This window comes from Ctenocephalides felis, unplaced genomic scaffold, assembly GCF_003426905.1.
Source record: "Ctenocephalides felis isolate EL2017-DRISC unplaced genomic scaffold, ASM342690v1 CF-g0.4_SCAFFOLD_00845, whole genome shotgun sequence".
NCBI classification, from domain to species: Eukaryota; Metazoa; Arthropoda; class Insecta; order Siphonaptera; family Pulicidae; genus Ctenocephalides; species Ctenocephalides felis.
In genome coordinates this window covers 20,673,981-20,694,197 of record NW_020536999.1, presented here as the reverse complement: position 1 = coordinate 20,694,197, position 20,217 = coordinate 20,673,981, and the positions used below count along the sequence as shown (strand labels likewise).

The following is a 20,217-nucleotide window of genomic DNA, read 5'->3' as shown; positions in this document are numbered from 1 at the left end:
ATATTAAATAAAAGAAAAAGGTCGAAAGGTCACCCATTGGTGATCGATTCTATGTTGGATATGTTTAGCTTTTAGATGTAGTCCTGTTGTGAAAATATTTAATTCAGCCTACTAGAAATTATACATATTATAGGATTACTAAAGAATATCGAAAAGTTTTCTTCTGAGCCGTTCAATACCATGGTTTAAAAATTGTATACTTGATAGATTTTGTTAACTTTCCGTAGGGTAACTTATAGTAATCGATCAAAAATCGAAATTATTTTTTTTGCATATCTTTACGTTTCAGAGGTTTCTGAACATTTTGGCATACCTTAGAAAAAATGGATTTGTGTATGCATGTATGTATGTGTGAATGAACCTTATAAAAGTTAAAAGTGTAAAAAATGGCAGTTTTTAGAGAGAACATTTTGCTTGTAAAGGTACGATTAGTTTCTATACATATTTCCTTTTATTCTCCTTTTTTGGATATAGGAAATATTTTGGATTTTAATTTCAATTTTAGCTAAAATTTTGAAGCTCACACTATACTTAAAATGAATAATTTTAACTTTGCAATTCAAGATATATAATTCTCTATAATATGAGAGAAAACTTTCATTCTAACTCCGCTTGATCAAGTTTTGATTCTTACTCTTCTTGTAACATATATAATAGTCAGCGTCCATTTATAATAATCTCTTTGTAAGCATTTAATATTCTTCTAATATTTCATTAAGGTACGGGAAATTTCAGCAATTTGCCTTATGGCGCGATGCCATGCACCACTAGTTATTAGTTAAAATTAATATAGTAGTTAATATATGATTAGTTTTGAAATATCCCGTTATAAGCTACGTCTTTAGCTATGAAACTTTGCGTGGACAAGTGGACAAATTAAATTTAGTCGAACTAATAACATTTCCATATAAACGGAGTATTATAATTTGTAAATATCGTAATGAAGTGAAGCAGTATTCAACATTTCCTAAACCTAGAAAATCATACTTATTTTAAAGTCGCTCAATTTTTTGAGTCTCCAGTTTTAAGAAAGCTGAAGTAGAATATTCCAAAAGACAATATTCAAGGTATTTAACTTTATCACCAATGTCCAGCTCTTTTATCCAAAGATGTGGTGAATCAGTTATTGAAGTTACTATTGACTATTGACTTAAATTTAATACAATAACTTCATATATGTGTCTATAAATGGAAGTGTATGTATGTGAGTAAATGAATTGATCTAAATAGCTCATAGGATGTTGTATTCTGATTGCTATTGAAATAAAATAAAATATACATATAAGCAGAGTTTAACTCTAAAGTATCTAGTAGTCAATTTTTTTCATCATAGGGCAGAAGAATTTAAATTGACTTTAATATGAATTGTATGTAGAGTGTATGTAAAAAAAATTTTTCTTATTTTATTTATTCATTTTTGAACAAATAATACATAATAAGTAAAAAATATGACATGAATAAAAAAATATTATTTCTGATTTTCATAAATGTTTCGTGACATCCGCGGTCGTTTGGGAACAATATAACAACACTCTTGCGATATTTTAAAAGAAGTTACATTAGCATAACTTGAGAAAAACACGTTCAATGTCGCACCACATTTTTAGCGGTTTATGGATTGAAGAAACAGCAAAACGCTAGAATTTTAGTAATTATTTCCATATTCTATTTTTATACACGATAAACTTGACATGAAGGTGTTATAGAAAATAACACAAATTTATTTATGCAATTAATATATTTTAAGTGCTGATTTTTTAAGAGTCGATATTTAAAATATAATTTTTATTTTCAGGATGGCAGACAACTACCAGGGTCTGGTCACACTGGTCAGACCTTGCTGGTGCCTTCTGTTGGTCGCGAAGACAGAGGCATGTACCAGTGTGTCGTTCGAAGGCAAGACGGCGATACTGCTCAAGCTTCTGCAGAATTACAACTTGGAGGTAAATTGAAACTAAAATTTTCAAAAACATTAATTCCGTAGAGTTTAACAAATGCTTTAGTTCGGACACATTTCCAATTCTTGTGTCAACCGATTCATAAATTATCTCTCTAAAACATAAAATTTGGGATTATAAATCTATTACTACTTATCAAGTAATCTATTTTTCCATCTTTGTGGGCCATAATTTTAACTAAACTGTATCATCAGAACCATTAATATTATAATAGAGCGTGCTTGCATTATCTCGATAGTTCCATACATAATACCTGCGCACAATCTAAATTACATCCCCCAGAGGTACCGAAGGGTTGGTGATCGGTTACGGGTAAACACAACAATCTATAGGGTTGATACTCGATATCCGAATTGCGACTCGAATTAGCACTTCGAATTCCGGAAATGTTAACTAACATTATGGACATTGCTATTAAGAAAGCATTTAATAAATTGGATGATACGCTATTGTATATTTGAATAAAAAATAAGATTTAATTTTATTAACTCCTCGAGAGTAAGTTATAGTAATCGGACAAAAATCGAAAATGAAAACTTTTGCATATCTTCACGTTCAGAGGTTTCTGAACATTTTGGCATACCTCAGAAAAAATGAATATGTGTGTGCGTGAGTGTGTTTTGTGTATCCGCATTTTTGTTCACGTTTTCGGGCGCACGGATCAATCGATTTGAATTTGAATTCGATTCCTATTGGTAAGGAGATGTGCTGATTAGTTTTTGGCAAAGGCAGGTCCAGCCGTTTTGGAGATACGGAGCAAAGAGTGCAGAAAATAAAAATCGAGTTTTTAAGAAAAGCATCCGTTCTAATAAGACTCTGTTCAGCTTCTGATCTAGTGAGATTCTTGTCGGAAACTTTTGATTTTATCATTGCATTTTCATACGATCCTAGTTCTATATAATTTTCTCTAGTTATCCCTCATAAACTTGTTTCCTCATCAACTGACTGAGATCAATGATGGTCTTTCACATGCCTTATAATTTCCGTGTTACATGATATAACGCTTATACTATATTATTATAGGATATTTTCAAATTTGATTAATTACCAAGCCTTTGGCAGAATAGCCCTAGATTATGGAAACACATCAATACGATGACATGAATGGAAATGATCCCATTTAATACCTAAGTGTTTTACTAGTACGGAAATGGAAAGGTCACTATGTCGAATTAATAAAACAATAATAATAAAACAACATATATATATATATATATATATATATATATATAAGGGTGGTCCTCAATATGGACATTTTTGAATTTCTTTACTCCCAAGGGCTCAAACGGTTCCAAACTGATAAAAAACAATTCTCTGAAAGTTTTAGATCCTAATATTGTCTTTTAGATAGAGCGCAATTCAATCAAAGTTTTGTATGAAAATAGCATAATTTTTTTTTTAAATTTTGCAGCGCGTTGAATTTTCAATAAAAAATTGCACGAATTTTCACTTTTAATTCATTTTTCGCTAAGTTATACCTAAAATTTTTTTTTAATTTTCAAAATTTTTTCTATGCTATTTCCATACGAAGTTTGATTCAATTGCGTACACTATCTAGAAGATAATATTTAGAGCTAAAACTTTGAGAGAATTGTTTTTTATCAATTTGGAACCATTTGAGCCCTTGGGAGCAAGGAAATTCGAAAATGTCTATATTAAGGACCACCCTAATATATATATATATATATATATATATATATATATATATATGTGTGTGTGTGTGTGTGTATATATATATGGTACAATTTATTTAAAGTATATTTGATTGCTGCATAATGTAAATATCTAATTTGCAGCATAGTCTGTCCATAATATTTTGCAAAATGTACGCTCCAAGGGATTTTGCTGCACAAAAGCAAAGTATTGTATTTTTTTTATAAAAACCATCGCAGCGCAGAATTTTTTGCAGTTTGTTCTAAAATATATTACACGATAAATATTCCTTGCTCCGTGACGGCGAGCACACTTTTTTGTATTCAAGGCATTTTTAATGTGAACCAGAATAGTTTTCAGTATTTCGACCATTGTTGAAGAGAATTATATGAGTATGAAATAATATTCATAAACTTAATTAAAACCTCATATGAATAATATATATATATATATATATATATATATATGTATGTGTGTGTATGTGTGAGTGTGTTTGTGTATTAAATTTTAATTTTCGCATCAATATGATTCGCTCCCTGAAAGTTACTAAAGGCTTTTCTGATTCACAATTTAAATGGAAAATAGTTTTAATCAAGAAGAGTATAATGGAAAACCGACAGCAGAGAAAAACTATAACAAAAAACGTTTAATTAAAAATTCTTCATCAAAAGGATGTAATCATCTAGAAACTTCAGAGATGAAAACGGAAAACAGGATTTTAACTCGATAGTACTCCAAGCATATACCTCAGTATTGTAATGAACATAGTGATTTTATTTCATTATTACAAAATTCAAATTTACATTTTTACAAAATATTTTTAACATAGATTCAAGTATTTTATTTCATTTAGCCACTCTTAAAAAAACTTAGTTTTATGGTGAAGAGTATCCAATTTTAATTTGGACGTTTTTAAGTAAACATTTTTTAATTTATTATGTTTAATACTATATGTGCTTATAAATTAATTCAAAAAGTCAGCAAATATTTGAAATCATTTTTTACGTTTTTTTACATCATAAATTTGTAATTAAATATGACTAAAACGTCAACAAATAAAATATTCCATTTTATGTTAAATGTTTTATATATATATACATGGTCTGTTCAAAAAGTACCCGGAATTACTAATAATTAAATTTCGCGGGTCTGGAGTGTCTGATTGTCAAATTTTTTTTTTTATTGTGTTGGTATACATGCCCCTAAAGTATGATGAAATTTTCAGCTATATTCACTGTTTACTTTGTCTGTGGTAGTCGCTAAGGTTCGACGTGTTTTTCTTAGCTCGGCGATTTTTACAATGGAAGAATTGAAAAAGTCAAAGAATTTGTATTAAATTTTGCGTAAAAAATGAAATAAAGTGTTGCAAAGTGCAAAAATTCACCAGATATGGCTCCGTGTGACTTTTTCCTATTCCCAAAGTTGAAGAGACCCATGAAAGGACGGCGGTTTTCCTCGATTGAAGAAAATCGCCGAGAGTGCTCAAGGACATATCAAAAAGTGAATATCAAGGGTGCTTCGAAAATTGGAAAAAACGCTGGCATAAGTGTATTATATCTGGGGGGGACTACTTTGAAGGGGACCACATTAATGTAGACGAATAAATAAATATTTTTTTGAAAAAACGAAAATTACGAAAACTTTTTGAACAGACCTCGTACTATATTCAGACATTGGAAATATAAATGAGATTTTATTGAGAAAAAGAATAAAAATCTCAAAAAGACAATATTTTGATAATTTTCTGTGTTATTTCATGTACTATTGATTTTATATTTAAATTTCAAATGAAGTCAACAAATTTTAAGTTATAAGGAATTTAAATATCAAATTTAGGCATTTAAAATTATAATTTACTTAAGACCAAATTAATTAATTTAAGACGTATAAAAATTCTTATGAACACTGATATATTGTTTTTATATCCTACAGTTTAAATTTGATATGTGCCCTCATAATATAATAAAATACAAATGATCTAATCAATAGGAAATCAACGATTGTCTAATAATACATTACTACTATAGTTTAAAATATATTAAATTAATGTGTATGGTTATTTATTCCGTTGACTATGTTCGTTTACTTCTTGTTTTTGAAAATTAAATTTTATTTTACCATTATCTTAGACTGTCATTAATTTTTATAAAATTTTATATTTTTTCAGATGCTCCACCAGTTCTATTATACAGTTTCATAGAACAAACTTTACAACCAGGACCGGCAGTATCATTAAAATGCACCGCCACTGGAAATCCAACTCCACAAATTACTTGGGCATTGGATGGATTTCCTCTTCCTTCTAATGGCAGGTGAGTTAATAATTACATTCAATTAAAATTAGGTAATAATAATGGCATTAGTTAACTTCCCGTAGGGTAAGTTCTAGTAATCGCAAAAAAATCGAAAATGAAAATTTTTATATATCTTTACGTTTCAAAAGTTACTGAACATTTTGGCATTCTTTAGACAAAATGGTTGTGATGAATTTTTTGGGTTCCGTACCAAGATTTTTAATTACGGTACGGGAAGTTACAGCAATTTGCCTTAAGGCACGATGCCATGCTACCCACTAGTTTTAATAATAAACTTAAAACGAGGACAGATGTTCGTCTTTTTTCTTGAAGATTTATAACATTATTGATGGTAAACCTTAGGAAAATTTTCATTTCAAATCTAAATAGTCTTAAAGGCTTGAAGAAAATCAAAATTTTAAATCAAAATCTTAGCTTTCAAATAACTTAAAAAAATAAATTCAACCAATATATTTATATGACGTAGAATTTAGCAAATTCTATTTATACCCAATATGGATCCGCAACCAACAATTCTCTCGTGATCATTTGAGTGATGTCTATTTATCGAAATATTTCTGTTATACAGGTATTAGCCTATAAAGAGCTGTTCTAAAGTCATAAAATCGATACGTTTGCATATATAGGGCATTTCACGCACCCAATACTACAATTCAGTTTGGCCCATTATTATTATTCTCGCTCCAACTAGAATGAAATGAGTTTGCCCCATTAGTCTGGTCCAGAGCTCGTACAACTGCGATAACTATAATAATGGAGAAGTTTTGGTTAGATTTATAGTAAACAAGATTTTGATTATTACCATCAATTTACTTCTCGGCATCAATTTTTTAATTCTTTCCTGAATAAAATTAACATTTTAATCAGCCTTTTCTATGCAGACGTTCAAAATCTGTCAATTCTTTGCATTTTCTCTCTTAGGAAGTCATTAATCATCTGCACTTCTTCCTTTTTGCATTTGCATTTTATATAAAGACGTTTTCTACCTCGTAGTAGTAAAAGAAAGTCATCACGTGACTAGATAAATGATTTTGCTTTGACATTGTATGTCTATTTTTAAGTTAAAACTCCAAACCAAATCTGACAAAACTTAAAAAGACAGAATTAGTAAATAATTTTTCATTATGTTTAATTACACCATTGTATATCTTAATTGAGATGCGTTTTTTAGTAGGTAATTAGAATCTTTTTATAAAAAACACGCCTTTCGCCTGCTGGAAATATACAATTTTTTTCGAAAAGTTATAATAAAAATGAATAAATCTCTCAGAAAGTCCACGTAAATCATCATACATCTGCGTATTATGCATCTACATATTTAATTTTATTTTTTTACACCTTTTCAAATTATTTGACATCCAGGTGAAAATGACATTTAGCTCAGGGCAAGTTGTTTGAAGTTTCTGATATGTATAATAATTGGCGTAATCAACTACAGTTGAAATTTAGCTATTTAGATAGAAGTTTTCAATCAGGAACTAATTAGTATTATATTTTGTTAGCAATTTAAAATCTGGTTAGAGTGTAGTATTAATCTTGTTAGAATCCAATCAGAATCTAGTTCAATTTTAGTTGGAACTTTATTACGATCACTTGGACCTAGTTATAACCTAATTGGGTTTTATCTAAGTAAAATATATCTGGTCACATTCTAGATGTATTCTACTTAGATTTTAGTTATAATCTACTAAGAACTCAGTTAGAATCAGTTTTTACTTAAAATATAGTTGGTATCCTCTTAGAAGATTTTAGTAATATTTGAGTAAGAAGAATCAAGTAATCCTTACTTAATAGTGAGATTCTACTTAGAGAAAAATTCGAATTAGGTCGGATTCAAGTCGGAATTAGGTCATGAACAAATTATAATCTATTTCTATTTATAATCTAGTTTTCAAAATCGCTTTAATATATTTTTGCATTAACAGTTACGAACAAAATGCACTTTATAACAATTCGACAATTTAGATTGTTATGCAGCATTTAAGGGAGGAATCTGCTTTAGAGGCTTCAAAAATTCGATTTTTTAAGGAATTTTTAGGAAAGAAAATAAATATTCAATTGAAACGAAGCTGTCAGGTTGCGTTGTTATATTTTTCATTTCATTATATTACATAATATGCCGGGTACAAGCATTTTGCCGAGGCTATACGAGCGTGCATGTGTCAAGTGGCGGAGAAGATCCAGGTAACAATTTTCATCCGACACAAAAAAACCAAAACAAATTTATTTTTTCAATAGTATAGTTTTAGTTAAACCTTCAAAATCTAAGGAAGTGAGGTATTCAACCATTTTTCGCAACTTAAAACAAATCCAAAAAAAATCACTTTACTCGTATATTGTTTAAAAGTTGATTTTTTATAACTTTTTTAGGATTTTTTATGTTCAACTGGAAGAAAATTTAATTCTGAGTACAATCAATTTTGTCTCGTTTAGTTTTGATTGGGAAGACATTTTAAATAAAAAAATCGATTTTTTGAAGCTTCAAAAGCAGACTACACCCTAAAATGCAATATACTTCTAATGATCTTTGTACTTGAAACGGTTTACAATAATCTAATTCAATTTTGGGCATAGCAACTAGCACAACCAAGGAAGATTTTAACCGCATTGCAACATTGTTCTATCTCTGGTTAATTATGGTGTTTAAATCTGTACAAAATTCCCTCAAAGTTTGAATAACATCGTTTTGTCTGCATCAGCCCATAATGCCTTTACAAATTGTACATCGCATAACGGTCAGAGCACCTAGGTACAAATATATATATATATATATATATATATATATATATATGCCGGTTCGGCATGTGTAATCCTATTAATTATGCCGTGGATATTATTGATCAGTATGCAATAATGACGTCATATTTCAATACTAAACCAATGTCAATAGCAATAGAGCTTACACTGGCAAAATTGACGATTCGGCATTCTGTGTGGCCAATGTTGATTACAAATAGCGGCCAGATGACACCGATGATACAGAAAGAGAATTATGTTCAACAAAATGCGCAGCTCATTAATAATTTCTGCCGCATAAATGAGATAAGCTCCAAAAAGCTTGTTAATCAAAAGCTAATTAATTAGTAAATGACCTACATTTGGTGAATTATTTAGTTTTCGAAATAGAATGCAGACTATTTATTCATTTGTTTAATGTATGGTATTGAATAAAACCTGTCAAAGTATTTAATAATTATATTTAATTTAGATTGCCAATTAAATTGCGTATTTAGTGCAGCATCAATTCGTCTCTATTAGTATATATTCTCTGAATTGATAATTAATTAATTAATGATTCGAAATACGTGACTCCATTAAGACAATGTAATCTTGTCATAGACCTTATACTACATAAACTGCTGGTCGAGCGCAAAACAAGGGACTGTGACGCCACTTGCTGAGCGAACGTTGCCGACAATCGCGGATCTCCCGAATGATTAAATGTCATATGTCATATGTTTTATTTTAATAATATAATAGCAATGGTGATGGCTGATAATTTTGTAGGAAATGATATTAATAATATTTAATAATATTTATCATAATAGTTATTTCAATTCAAATATTATCTATGATAGTTTTATTTCAATAATATAAAGGCATTTGTGATGGTTGATAATTTTGTAAAAAATGATATTAATAATATTACCCTTGTGACAAAAATTTGCATAAAATCGAATCCACCCTTGAAAATCGGTTTATATTTTATAAAGTCTATGTTAGGCACGTAACATATTACATATGACATTTGATCAATCGGGAGAGTTCGCGATTGTCGTCGGCAATGTTTGCTCAGACATGTGACATCACATACCCTTCTATGTTTGAGCACTATATACAACGGAAAACATATGAGAACTAGCAGTCCATGCAGTGTAATGTCTATGGAAATTGTTCTTAAGATACTCATAGTACCCAAGAGTCAATATTTGTCGCCATTATATATTTTTATATTCAATATTAAGCATCAATAACATATTTTTAAACCAAGTAAAGTCTTGATATTTAAATGGTCAAACTTTCAAAAAAGTCTAATATATTTTGTAACCATTTAAAAAAATGTCAAACCTATGTCTTGAGTCTGACTGGATTCTAACTTGATTATGATTCAAACCTTACTAACTTGATTTTATTTTATTATTACAAACTTAAAATATACATTTTGATAAATATTTTTTTTTAATTTAAAATTAAGTTTAATATTACATTTGGTCATTAATAAAGTAAAATGAATTTCAGTAAAAAATATTCAATTTAAATTTGCGAGTCTTTGTAAATATCTTCCTCATTCCTTATATTCCCCATATTTATTAAGAGTTCTTTTTTTATTTTATCTTAGTGTATCTAAATTTTAACAGAATCCCAACTTTAATTTAAAAATAATTATTTAACTAAAATAAAAAAAATCTGCGAATTCTTACCGCAAAGAAGTTCGAAGAAGTACCTACTCACGATTTTTTTTAACCGCAAATTTATTTGGTTAAGTAACTAAAGGTTTTGTAACTAAATATTTATTTAAAGTTCTTTCATTTTATCTTCAGTTAATGATGATGTATGATTTAATTACGAAGTATTTTAAATAATTTTGTTTACCAATATTTTATTTCGTGATGAACAAATATGTTTTTTAACAAATATTATTAATTTATTATTTTTGTCTATATATTTTAAAAGTGAATATATATTATAAAAGTGAATAACATTAAAATACGTTAATTAAAATGCATACGTCAAATATTGTAAATACTAACAGATAGTTTTACATGATTATAAATTTTTATTTATTCGTTAGCAATAAGAATAGAACTTTTTTTTTAATTTTGACAAACTTTGGTATGATCCTATCATATATTTAGTTTATATGGTCGAGTTTTGTATTAGTTTCAACCAGCAAAAATGCATTACAAATAAATTATTAAAAATAATTAGAAAATATTTAGAAAATTTGATACCCACAGGTAGTTTTCATCAGAAAGGCTATATACATTTATTTATATGATATAAATGAAAACAACAGAATTCAGTATGAGTATTTATAATACTCATTATATAATTTCACATTTTAGTGTAAATATTATATAATACATATCCATTAGTATAATTGAACATTATGAGAATATCAATTACAATATTTAGAAAATAATATATTAATAAATAGTTTACAATATGAAAACTGGATATTCTGGGGTATGCTGATTTATGTAATATCTAATTATGAAATATAAATCAAAAGTGTGTAATAAAGGAAACTCCATTTGTGAAATGGCAGTGGGAAATTTTTTACACTGAATTTTTATATTTACATTCCTCGTATGCAGTAAGATTATAAAAGTGCAAAAAAAAACATTTTTATTATACATAGCAAAGTTAGAAAAAAATTTACTTATGGGATCAATTCTAAGTAGGTGGTAACTCTGACTAAAATTAATAGCCACAATGTAAAATGACTTTTCCTTTTTACATCCGACGTAAAAACTCCATTGGCGTTTGACTATTTTTAGTGTCGTTCTGATGAAATATGAAGTCCTCCAGCGAATAACAACTCTATTCACTTCGTTAACTCCATTTTTATGAAACCATACATTATTCTAACGAATTTTAAACCTGTAAAAAATATTCAAAATGTTACAAGCGTTTCATTTCATTATTACTCTACATCCATTATGTTTGACATCGGGATCATTCAATTTCATGGAAAACTCACTCTATATCAGTATATTTCGTCCAAAGAGCAAATACGGATTCGAAAGTGGAACGAGTAATATTTTAATTTAATTGATATGTCTGATAACATTTTATGAATAAAATGCTATTACAAATGAAAAGGGATTTTGAAACATTAATCCCAGCTTTTGTAGAACGTGATCATTTTATAGGATTAATTTTGTGAAACATGTGAATTGTTTGTTTTGAGCAGAAGCACATTCTGTTTGAGGACGATTTTACATAAAAATGGTATTATATAATTATATAAACCGCATTTAAACGTATTAAAGGTTATGATATTAGTGGTCACGATAAAGTATGAATGGATACCAAATTATCTAAATTACACCATTCATATGTTCATTTCTGTTTAACTAGAAAATTATTTTTTGTGTATTAAATTTATTCTGTTTGACTAGAAAATTATTGTTTTGTTGTATTGAATTAACTAATTTCTATTATAAAGTAGGGTAGAACACCTAGGTCAAATTATATTGTGAAAACCAAACCATTTATATCACAAAAAATAACACATATCAAAAAGATAACTATCTGACTATGTTCAGTACAACTCCCAGTTAATTTATTACTGTAGAACTTTTTTTTGGTTATTTTTCAAAAATTTGTCACCTGGTCCTTTTTACCCCATAGGATCAGTAAAAAGGGGCAAACAGGTCCAATGTTTTTTTTCAATGATAAAGGGATTTTACGAAATAATAGCTGCATAATTCAACCAATGCAAGACTTAAATTTCATGGGTATAATTTTTACAGAGATAAACTTTATTTAGTATTTTGTCAGAAATATCTATAAGTTGGAGTAACTAATTATTTAACTTGCTTCTTGTAAAATTGTTTTTTTAACTTAATTAATTTTTATTATTTCAATATTTTTAATGATGACACATTTGCCAGGGTAAAGATTCCGTTGGTCTTTTTTACCTCAATCATGTGTAAACTTCTATAGAATTTATATAAAAAAAAACTGTTGAATCTAACTTAAAAACTAGTGGAGTGTATGGCATCGTGTCTTAAGGCAAATTGCTGGAACTTCCCGTACAGTAACGAAATGTTCGAGAAATATTAAATGTTTTCAAATAGATTAATATAAATACTGTAACATTTGTCTAAGATTTATTTATAAAAATTATATAAACTGAATTACAAAGTTAAAGTTATTTATTTAAAATATATTACAACTTTAGTCAGAATTAAAAATAAAATCTGAATTAATTTCGATATATAACAAAAAATTTCAATTATTACTAATTGAATGTTTTTTAGATCATTCAAATCGAATGCTCCGTTCTCCCAAAAACTCGATTTCTATTTTCTCCACTCTTTGCTCTTTATCTTCGTAACTACTGGACCTGCCTTTGCCAAAAATTAATCAGCACATCTCTCTATTAATAGGAATCGAATGTTTCTTGAACCATTCAAATCGGTTGATCCGTGCGCCCGAAAACGTGACCGAAAAATTATATCCATACATACATACACACACACATCCATTTTTTCTGAGGTATGCCAAAATGTTCAGAAACCTTCAAAACGTCGAGAAATGTAAAAATTTTCAATTTCGATTTTTAGACGATTACAATAACTTACCTTACGGGAAGTTAAAAATATCAATACATTTTCAGACTTAAGACTTATATTAAGATTTTGTAAACTAAACAACCGTGCTCACAACCGAAAAGACAACAAAAAAATACGTTTATTATGGATTTTTAAATATTACCGGTTATTTTCGGGATCGTAAGATTCAAGGGATGGTTGGTTATAAATTTTAAGCTCTCTTCTTTCGAATATTGTTGTTAGAATACTCCTAAGTCTGCAGCTTCGAATTATGTGTACAGACAACAGCAACAAAAATTGACAATCGATCTAAATTACTAAAGGCTAACGTTATTATTTGAATCTCATACAAATTATATGTGTTTAGGATCTCATATACAAAAAATACCATTAATCTCAATGTAACAAATTCCGAGTGAAAGCAAACATTATTTAATCCTCTCTGATATCCTTCTCAAATCCTTTTTTCTCATCAATCAATCCTGGCAACATATAAATATTTACAAAGTATCGCCCGCTTAGCTCCGCATTTCACATTCGTGTAATCACGTCGAATCCGGCCGCCGCCGCCGTTGCTGCCGTTGCCGCGGCGTCTTATTCCGTATGCCGCGCGCAGCCGGTCGCCCACGTAGCTTTCAATTTCTATAGAGCGTAATTTTCAATGAACGAGTTTGCTATTCCTGAATCCGAAGAGAAAATGTTTTGGTATGCTCGGAAAGTTCAATTACCCGAGAAAAGTTTCATATTAAAATAATTTTGTTGCACGAGATAGTATAGTATGATAGACCGTAGTAATGTAAATTGCAAGTTAACAGATGGTAATGTTGAAATAATAAATTATCAATTGATACAGTTCTTGTCTGATATTATGTAGGGTATAGAGGGCCTTAAGGTTCATCACAAAAATCAGTAAAGTTAAAGTTTTTTTAACAATAATAATTTAAAGTAGAGGAAAAATGTATAAACAGCCGTCATCTTGATTCTTACGACGTTTCTATCAGAATAAAAACGGCAATGTTTGAAAATCCATAACAAATGTATTTTCTTACGTGAGCACTGTCGCTACGATACCTTAATATAATTATTAAATATACGCTATTCAATTCTTTTATATTAGGTATTATTAATTAACTTCCTGTAGGGCAAGTTATAGTAATCGCAAAAAAACTGAAAATGAAATTTTTTATATATCTTTACGTTTCAAAACCTTCTGAACATTTTGGCATACTTTAGAAAAAATGGATGTATGTGTGTGTGTATGTGTGTTCGAATACAAATTTCCGTCGACGATTTCGGGAACACGGATGAAGCGATTTGAATCATTCAAAAAACATTCGATTTGTATTGATAAGGAGAATTGCTGATTAGTTTTTGGCGAAGGCGGGTCTAGCCGTTCCAAAGATATGGGGCAAAAAGTGTCAAAAACGGTAACTCAGTTTGTAAGAGAATAATTCAAAAAACATTTTACTTGCATTAACAAGATGATTTCTGTCAAAAATTTATAGTTTCTCAAAAATCTAATTTTTTTAGAGTATTTTTTTTCAAAGATGTTAATCATTTAAAAAAAAATTGTACGGGAAGTTCCAGCAATTTGGCTTAAGGCACGATGCCATGCGTCCCACTAGTTTTAATTTAGATTCAACAGCTTTTTTCAATATAATCTCTATAAAAGCTTACATCTAGGTGGGGTAAAAAGGAGCAACTGAACCTTCACCCTGGCAAAGGTGTAGAAAATAAAAATTAACAAATATTAATGTAGAATATGTTACAAAAAGCTATTTTATAAGATTTATATTAAATAAATAGTTTTTCTAACTCTGCTGATAAATATTTCTAACGAAAGACCAGATCAAGGTTATTTACAGTATTATCTCTGTAAAAAATGCATCAATGAAATTTATATTTTGCATTGGTTGAATAGTGTAGCCATTGCTTCGTAAAATTCCTTTAGAATGAAAATAATACATTGGACCTTTTTGCTTCCTTGCCGTCACAATTTACCCCGCCCATAGGGTAGAAAGGACCAGGTTACAAATTACTGAAAAACAGCAAAAAAGACACATTTCTACAATGATGAAATAGATGGGAGTTTTACTGAAGTCAGATAGTTGTTTGTTTGTTATGTGGTATTTTTTGTGATAAAATTGGTTTGGTTTTCACAATATAATCGCTCAAATTCAAATTCGACCTCCTTATAGCCCTACCCTATCTATCACCTATAATATACTTCCATATGCGATACTTGTTCTGATATATATCTGAAATATGATATCAAATGCAGATTACCATTACCACTATTACCAAAATCGTTGCAGAAATTAATAAAATGACAAGAATATTGGAAATAGACAAAATAATGTATTCTATTTCATGTTAAAAAAATACCCTTCAACAGCCCTTAATTTTATCTCAATGATTTCTTCATCCACTCTAATAAACGTATTTTCTGACGATGATTTCCGTAAAACGTAGGTTCGTGATCGGCCAATACGTGACGGTGCACGGTGACGTCATTAGTCACGTGAATATTAGCCACGTCATGGTCGAGGACGGCGGAGAATATAGTTGTGCAGCCGAAAACAGGGCTGGGAAAACATCGCATGCTGCGAGGCTCAATGTTTACGGTAAGAGTAGAAAATAATATAGAGAAACATAATTTTATTTTAATATTATTGTGTTGTTTTTGATATATTTTTGCACGGATAAGATTAGTCTCTTATATCAACGTAAGATGATAGAGTATAGAGAAAAAAACTTACAATTCTGTACTCTTTCAATTCTTTTTTACAGTAGATATTACAAAATTTAAAAAAAAAACTCTTGCATTGTGACAAAGCTACTAATTTAGAAATAAAAAAAATATTCACAACAAATTACACTATTTTAATAACAAATAATTTAACTCGTTCACGAGCAGTACAAGTTTTAATATGATACAGAAATTGATAGTCATTATTTTTGAATTGTTTGTAGTATCTGATTAAACACTGTTCAAAAGGGTAGTCTGATTATTATATGTTTATTTATTCTATACAATGAATGCTATAGCATCCACGTCAAGTATTACACTTTTATTTTACTCAATATGATAAGATAATACAAAAAATACATAAAGAATGTAGATATTATCTTAACAGGTATAATAATTACAAATATGTAAGGTCATATGAAAATAAATTCAAAATATTTGACTTTTAAATTTGATCAATTGATATTTTGAATGCAATTATTATAAAGATATAATTGTAAAACAAACTTCTTATAATTATAATAAAAAAACATTTGTCCACTACAAATACAGAACAAAATATATTTATAACAGTCTTATTTATAAGATAGAATTGTTTGAGAAATTTTGATAAATTAAACTATATTTGGAAATGAACATATTTTTATATTTTCAATCGTTATATACTATGAATGCTATAGCATCCATGTGTCTACGATAATTTATGACTACGGGAAAATATAAGGTAATACAAAAATACCTGAAGAATCAGGTAGTTAATATCTTAACAAGTATAATAATTACAAAAATGTAAGGTCATATAAAATTAAATTCTAAATATTTGACTTTTAAATTTAAATTCTATAGCATTCAGGTCATTCTGCATCACAATGAAAATGGATGCTATGTGCTATGTGTTAAAAAAAGAAAAACCATAAATAAAGTTCTAAAAATCGGACGATTTATTTATCAGTTAATATTTTTATTAAAATGATTATGAAAATATAATTGTATAACAAACTACTTAAAATTATAATAAAAAATTATTTGTACTGTTGACTACAAAAGCAGAGCAAAAGATGTGTATAACAATCTTATTTATAAAATAGAATCGTTTGAGAAATTTGGATAAATTAAATTACATTTAAATATTAACATTTATTACATTCAGTTATGAATAATACGCTCATGAGTTTAATTTATAATTCAACATGATTGAAACTTTTAATTTTGTACTCTAATAGTAGCAACCTTAAATTTTAATTTATTTACTTATCCACGAATACAGTATTTTATTTTATAAATTATATTAACAAGTACTACCAGTTAAGCTTTTAATAATTTTGCAGTATCAATGTATTAACCAAAAGTATTTTATAAAATGTTTCTCCTAAATGCATAAGATAGAGCAAAAGTCATCTAATAGACACCAGAGCTTCTGATGAATCAAAATTCTCGAAATTTACTCTGACTGAGAGTTTTCCATTGTCAGTAACCGCTCTTTGTCAGTCTGAGTTCTGCGAATCATGTTAAATTAAAAAAGTTTTCTCTCCGAACTCGATTTTAAATGCGCGCTTCTCGAAATTTCTTTGTATACCTTTTAATCACTTTCTAAAGGTGTTTATTGGATATCTCGCCCGAAAGGGAGCGAAGTATATTATATTACAACACCTTTCGGTATTTTATTAAAATGTAATCACAAACTCGTAATAAAATGCGTTGAGGGTGTTGGTGAAGTAATTTTGATTCTTGGATATAATTATTATATATTTAATATTATCTTCTATTTTATATTATAACTCTATTATCATCTGATAATAGAGTTAGTGATACTAAAAAATATTTTTATATATTCAATTATGGTAAATTGATATTACTTTAGCTTATTTTTCAATTATTCAATATTAAGTTCTTGGAATCTCTCTCCTCAGGTGCGCCTTACATCCGACTAATTCCCAAAGTGACCGCAGTAGCAGGTGAAGGAATGCAACTAAAATGCCCTGTGGCAGGGTATCCCATAGAGGAAATTCACTGGGAACGGAGTACGAAACATTAAACAAATTGTTTCATAAATATTTTATAAATTTTCAAGTAATTTATTATTTCTTGACGTGTAACTTTTTAAAGGCGGTCGTGAGTTACCCGAAGATATTAGACAACGTGTCCAGCCGGATGGAAGTTTGGTAGTCAGTCCAGTTCAAAAAAATGCAGACTCCGGAGTTTATACATGTTGGGCCAGGAATAAACAAGGACATAGTGCTAGGAGAAGTGGAGAAGTTACTGTTATAGGTAATATCATGATATCTACAATTGTACAAGAAATTGATTTCCAAATACTTGTCTCAGTTATGACAAACTAATTCATGTTAGATTTTTAACATGGTTTCAAAAAAAAGTAATTGACAATTACAATTTGACCAAAATTATAGCTGTTTTTTTGCCGAAATATGTTTTCAGTGCCTCCCAAACTTAGCCCGTTCCATAGCGCCGAAGTTTCCCTTAACGTTGGCGAACGCGCCAGCTTAACCTGCACAGTCGTTAAAGGCGACCTCCCTTTGGTCACCACTTGGAGCAAAGACGGAAGACAACTGGACGCTTCTCAAAATCAAGTAAATTCCAATGCCGACGGCGGCCAATCTGTAACCCAAGTCGATCAGTTCAACAGCATCTTAGTAATCGACAGTTTGACGCCACAACATAGTGGAAATTATACTTGCACCGTCAGAAATTCGGCAGCTGAGGCTTCTCGCTGGCAACGTGTTTTGGTTAATGGTAAATGACTGATGGTGGAGGATGATATGTACAAAGCTCGACTGAACCAAAGAATTCAGATCATAACGCACGTTGGAATCGAAATAATGAATGCATCCAAGTAGTTGACATAAAAAGCATCCATCGACATCTATATATATTTGATGTTTTATCTGTTTTGTGATTTTATCTAATTTTTATATTTATTATATATATATACAATGTTAACATGTTTGGATGAGTGTTAAGGTGATAAAAATAATAGAAAATAAAATTTAAATAAACACACTCGAAATTTCAAGATTGTGGAACCAGTCGGCGTTTCAATTTTACAATCAGATAAAAATATTATAAGATTTTATACTTTTAAATCTTAAATCTATAGTATCCATTATATTCTGTACTATTCATTTTTTAATTAGTGTTACTGAATAATAATATCCTACCAAAACACTAGGAAAGGCTAGGTACGGTTGTGCCAGGTTATGATACTGACAGTCGCCTGAAATATTTAGATTTTCAGTATTTGCACTTAGGCAGATTATCATATTGAATTTGCTATTGAACTTACTTTTCTTCCAGCTAATTGGTAAATAAACAAAATTATTGCTGAACAAAAAAGTGGCACAGCCGTACTATTAGAGTTATGACAAATCACCGTTGATTCATATTAGTTTTGACTATTATTATTTTTGCAGGTTCATAGCTTGGAACCAACAGATTTTTATCATTTTGTCTTTTTTGTGTACACTTGGTTTTTCTACATCAATAATTTTCAAACATGTTGTCATTTTGCACAATTGCAAATTTGAAGTTTTTACATTCTCCCAGAAGTTTTTGTCAGAATGTTAAATTTTGAAATTTATGAACCGATTCTGCCGCATAACCAATGGTCTGGCAAGGCTATGTTATGAAGAACTTTCCATACTAAATATTGACAAAGTCATGTAGTTGCTGTGTAGTCAGTCGTTTTTTCCAGGTTGTCAGATAGAACACTTAATCTAGAAGCCGTACAAATGTCAAAAAATGATCTTAGATAACACGTTCTTTCTGACACAGCTTTATAGCATACGAGTGGCGTTGTAGGTTTTGTGTAAAACGCCTGAATGCATAGCAAATACATAATATTTTGACAGTATTCAGTATGATTTAGCAGCATAATGTATGGAAGTTGAAGTATAACCTTTTAAGCCTTGCCATAACACTGGTCTGTAGTGCGGCAGAATCGATCCCTTAATTTGCAATGTATATTATCTTATCATCTCATAACTCATGCAAGTCCATAGTTTGAGACCAGCATATTTTTACCCATTTACCCTCACTTGTTTATAGTTTTTTATTCAACATTTTTAATAATCAAACTTGTTTTCATTTTTGTCTTTTTTGCAGATTGTAAATTTGAAGTTTTTTTATTCCCCCAGAAGTCTTGTATCAGATTTTGTCGAAATGTTTAATTTTGAAATGTATTTTGTGATGTATATATCTTATCACCTCATAACTCGAATTCCAAACAGAACCTAGTGTATTAC

The 20,217-nt window shown here is 29.1% G+C and overlaps 1 protein-coding gene across 1 annotated transcript in view; it reads left to right on the top strand.

Moving 5' to 3' along the window:
• The window catches only part of LOC113380355 (Down syndrome cell adhesion molecule-like protein Dscam2), a gene marked incomplete at its 5' end in the record, with an annotated part of 62,649 nt that overhangs the window by 20,238 nt on the left and 22,194 nt on the right, over positions 1-20,217 (top strand). Inside the window, 6 exon segments of the mRNA XM_026619648.1 lie at positions 1,796-1,943; positions 5,779-5,923; positions 15,682-15,833; positions 17,869-17,979; positions 18,065-18,226; positions 18,395-18,709. Of these exon segments, the coding sequence (XP_026475433.1) occupies positions 1,796-1,943; positions 5,779-5,923; positions 15,682-15,833; positions 17,869-17,979; positions 18,065-18,226; positions 18,395-18,709 (1,033 nt within the window).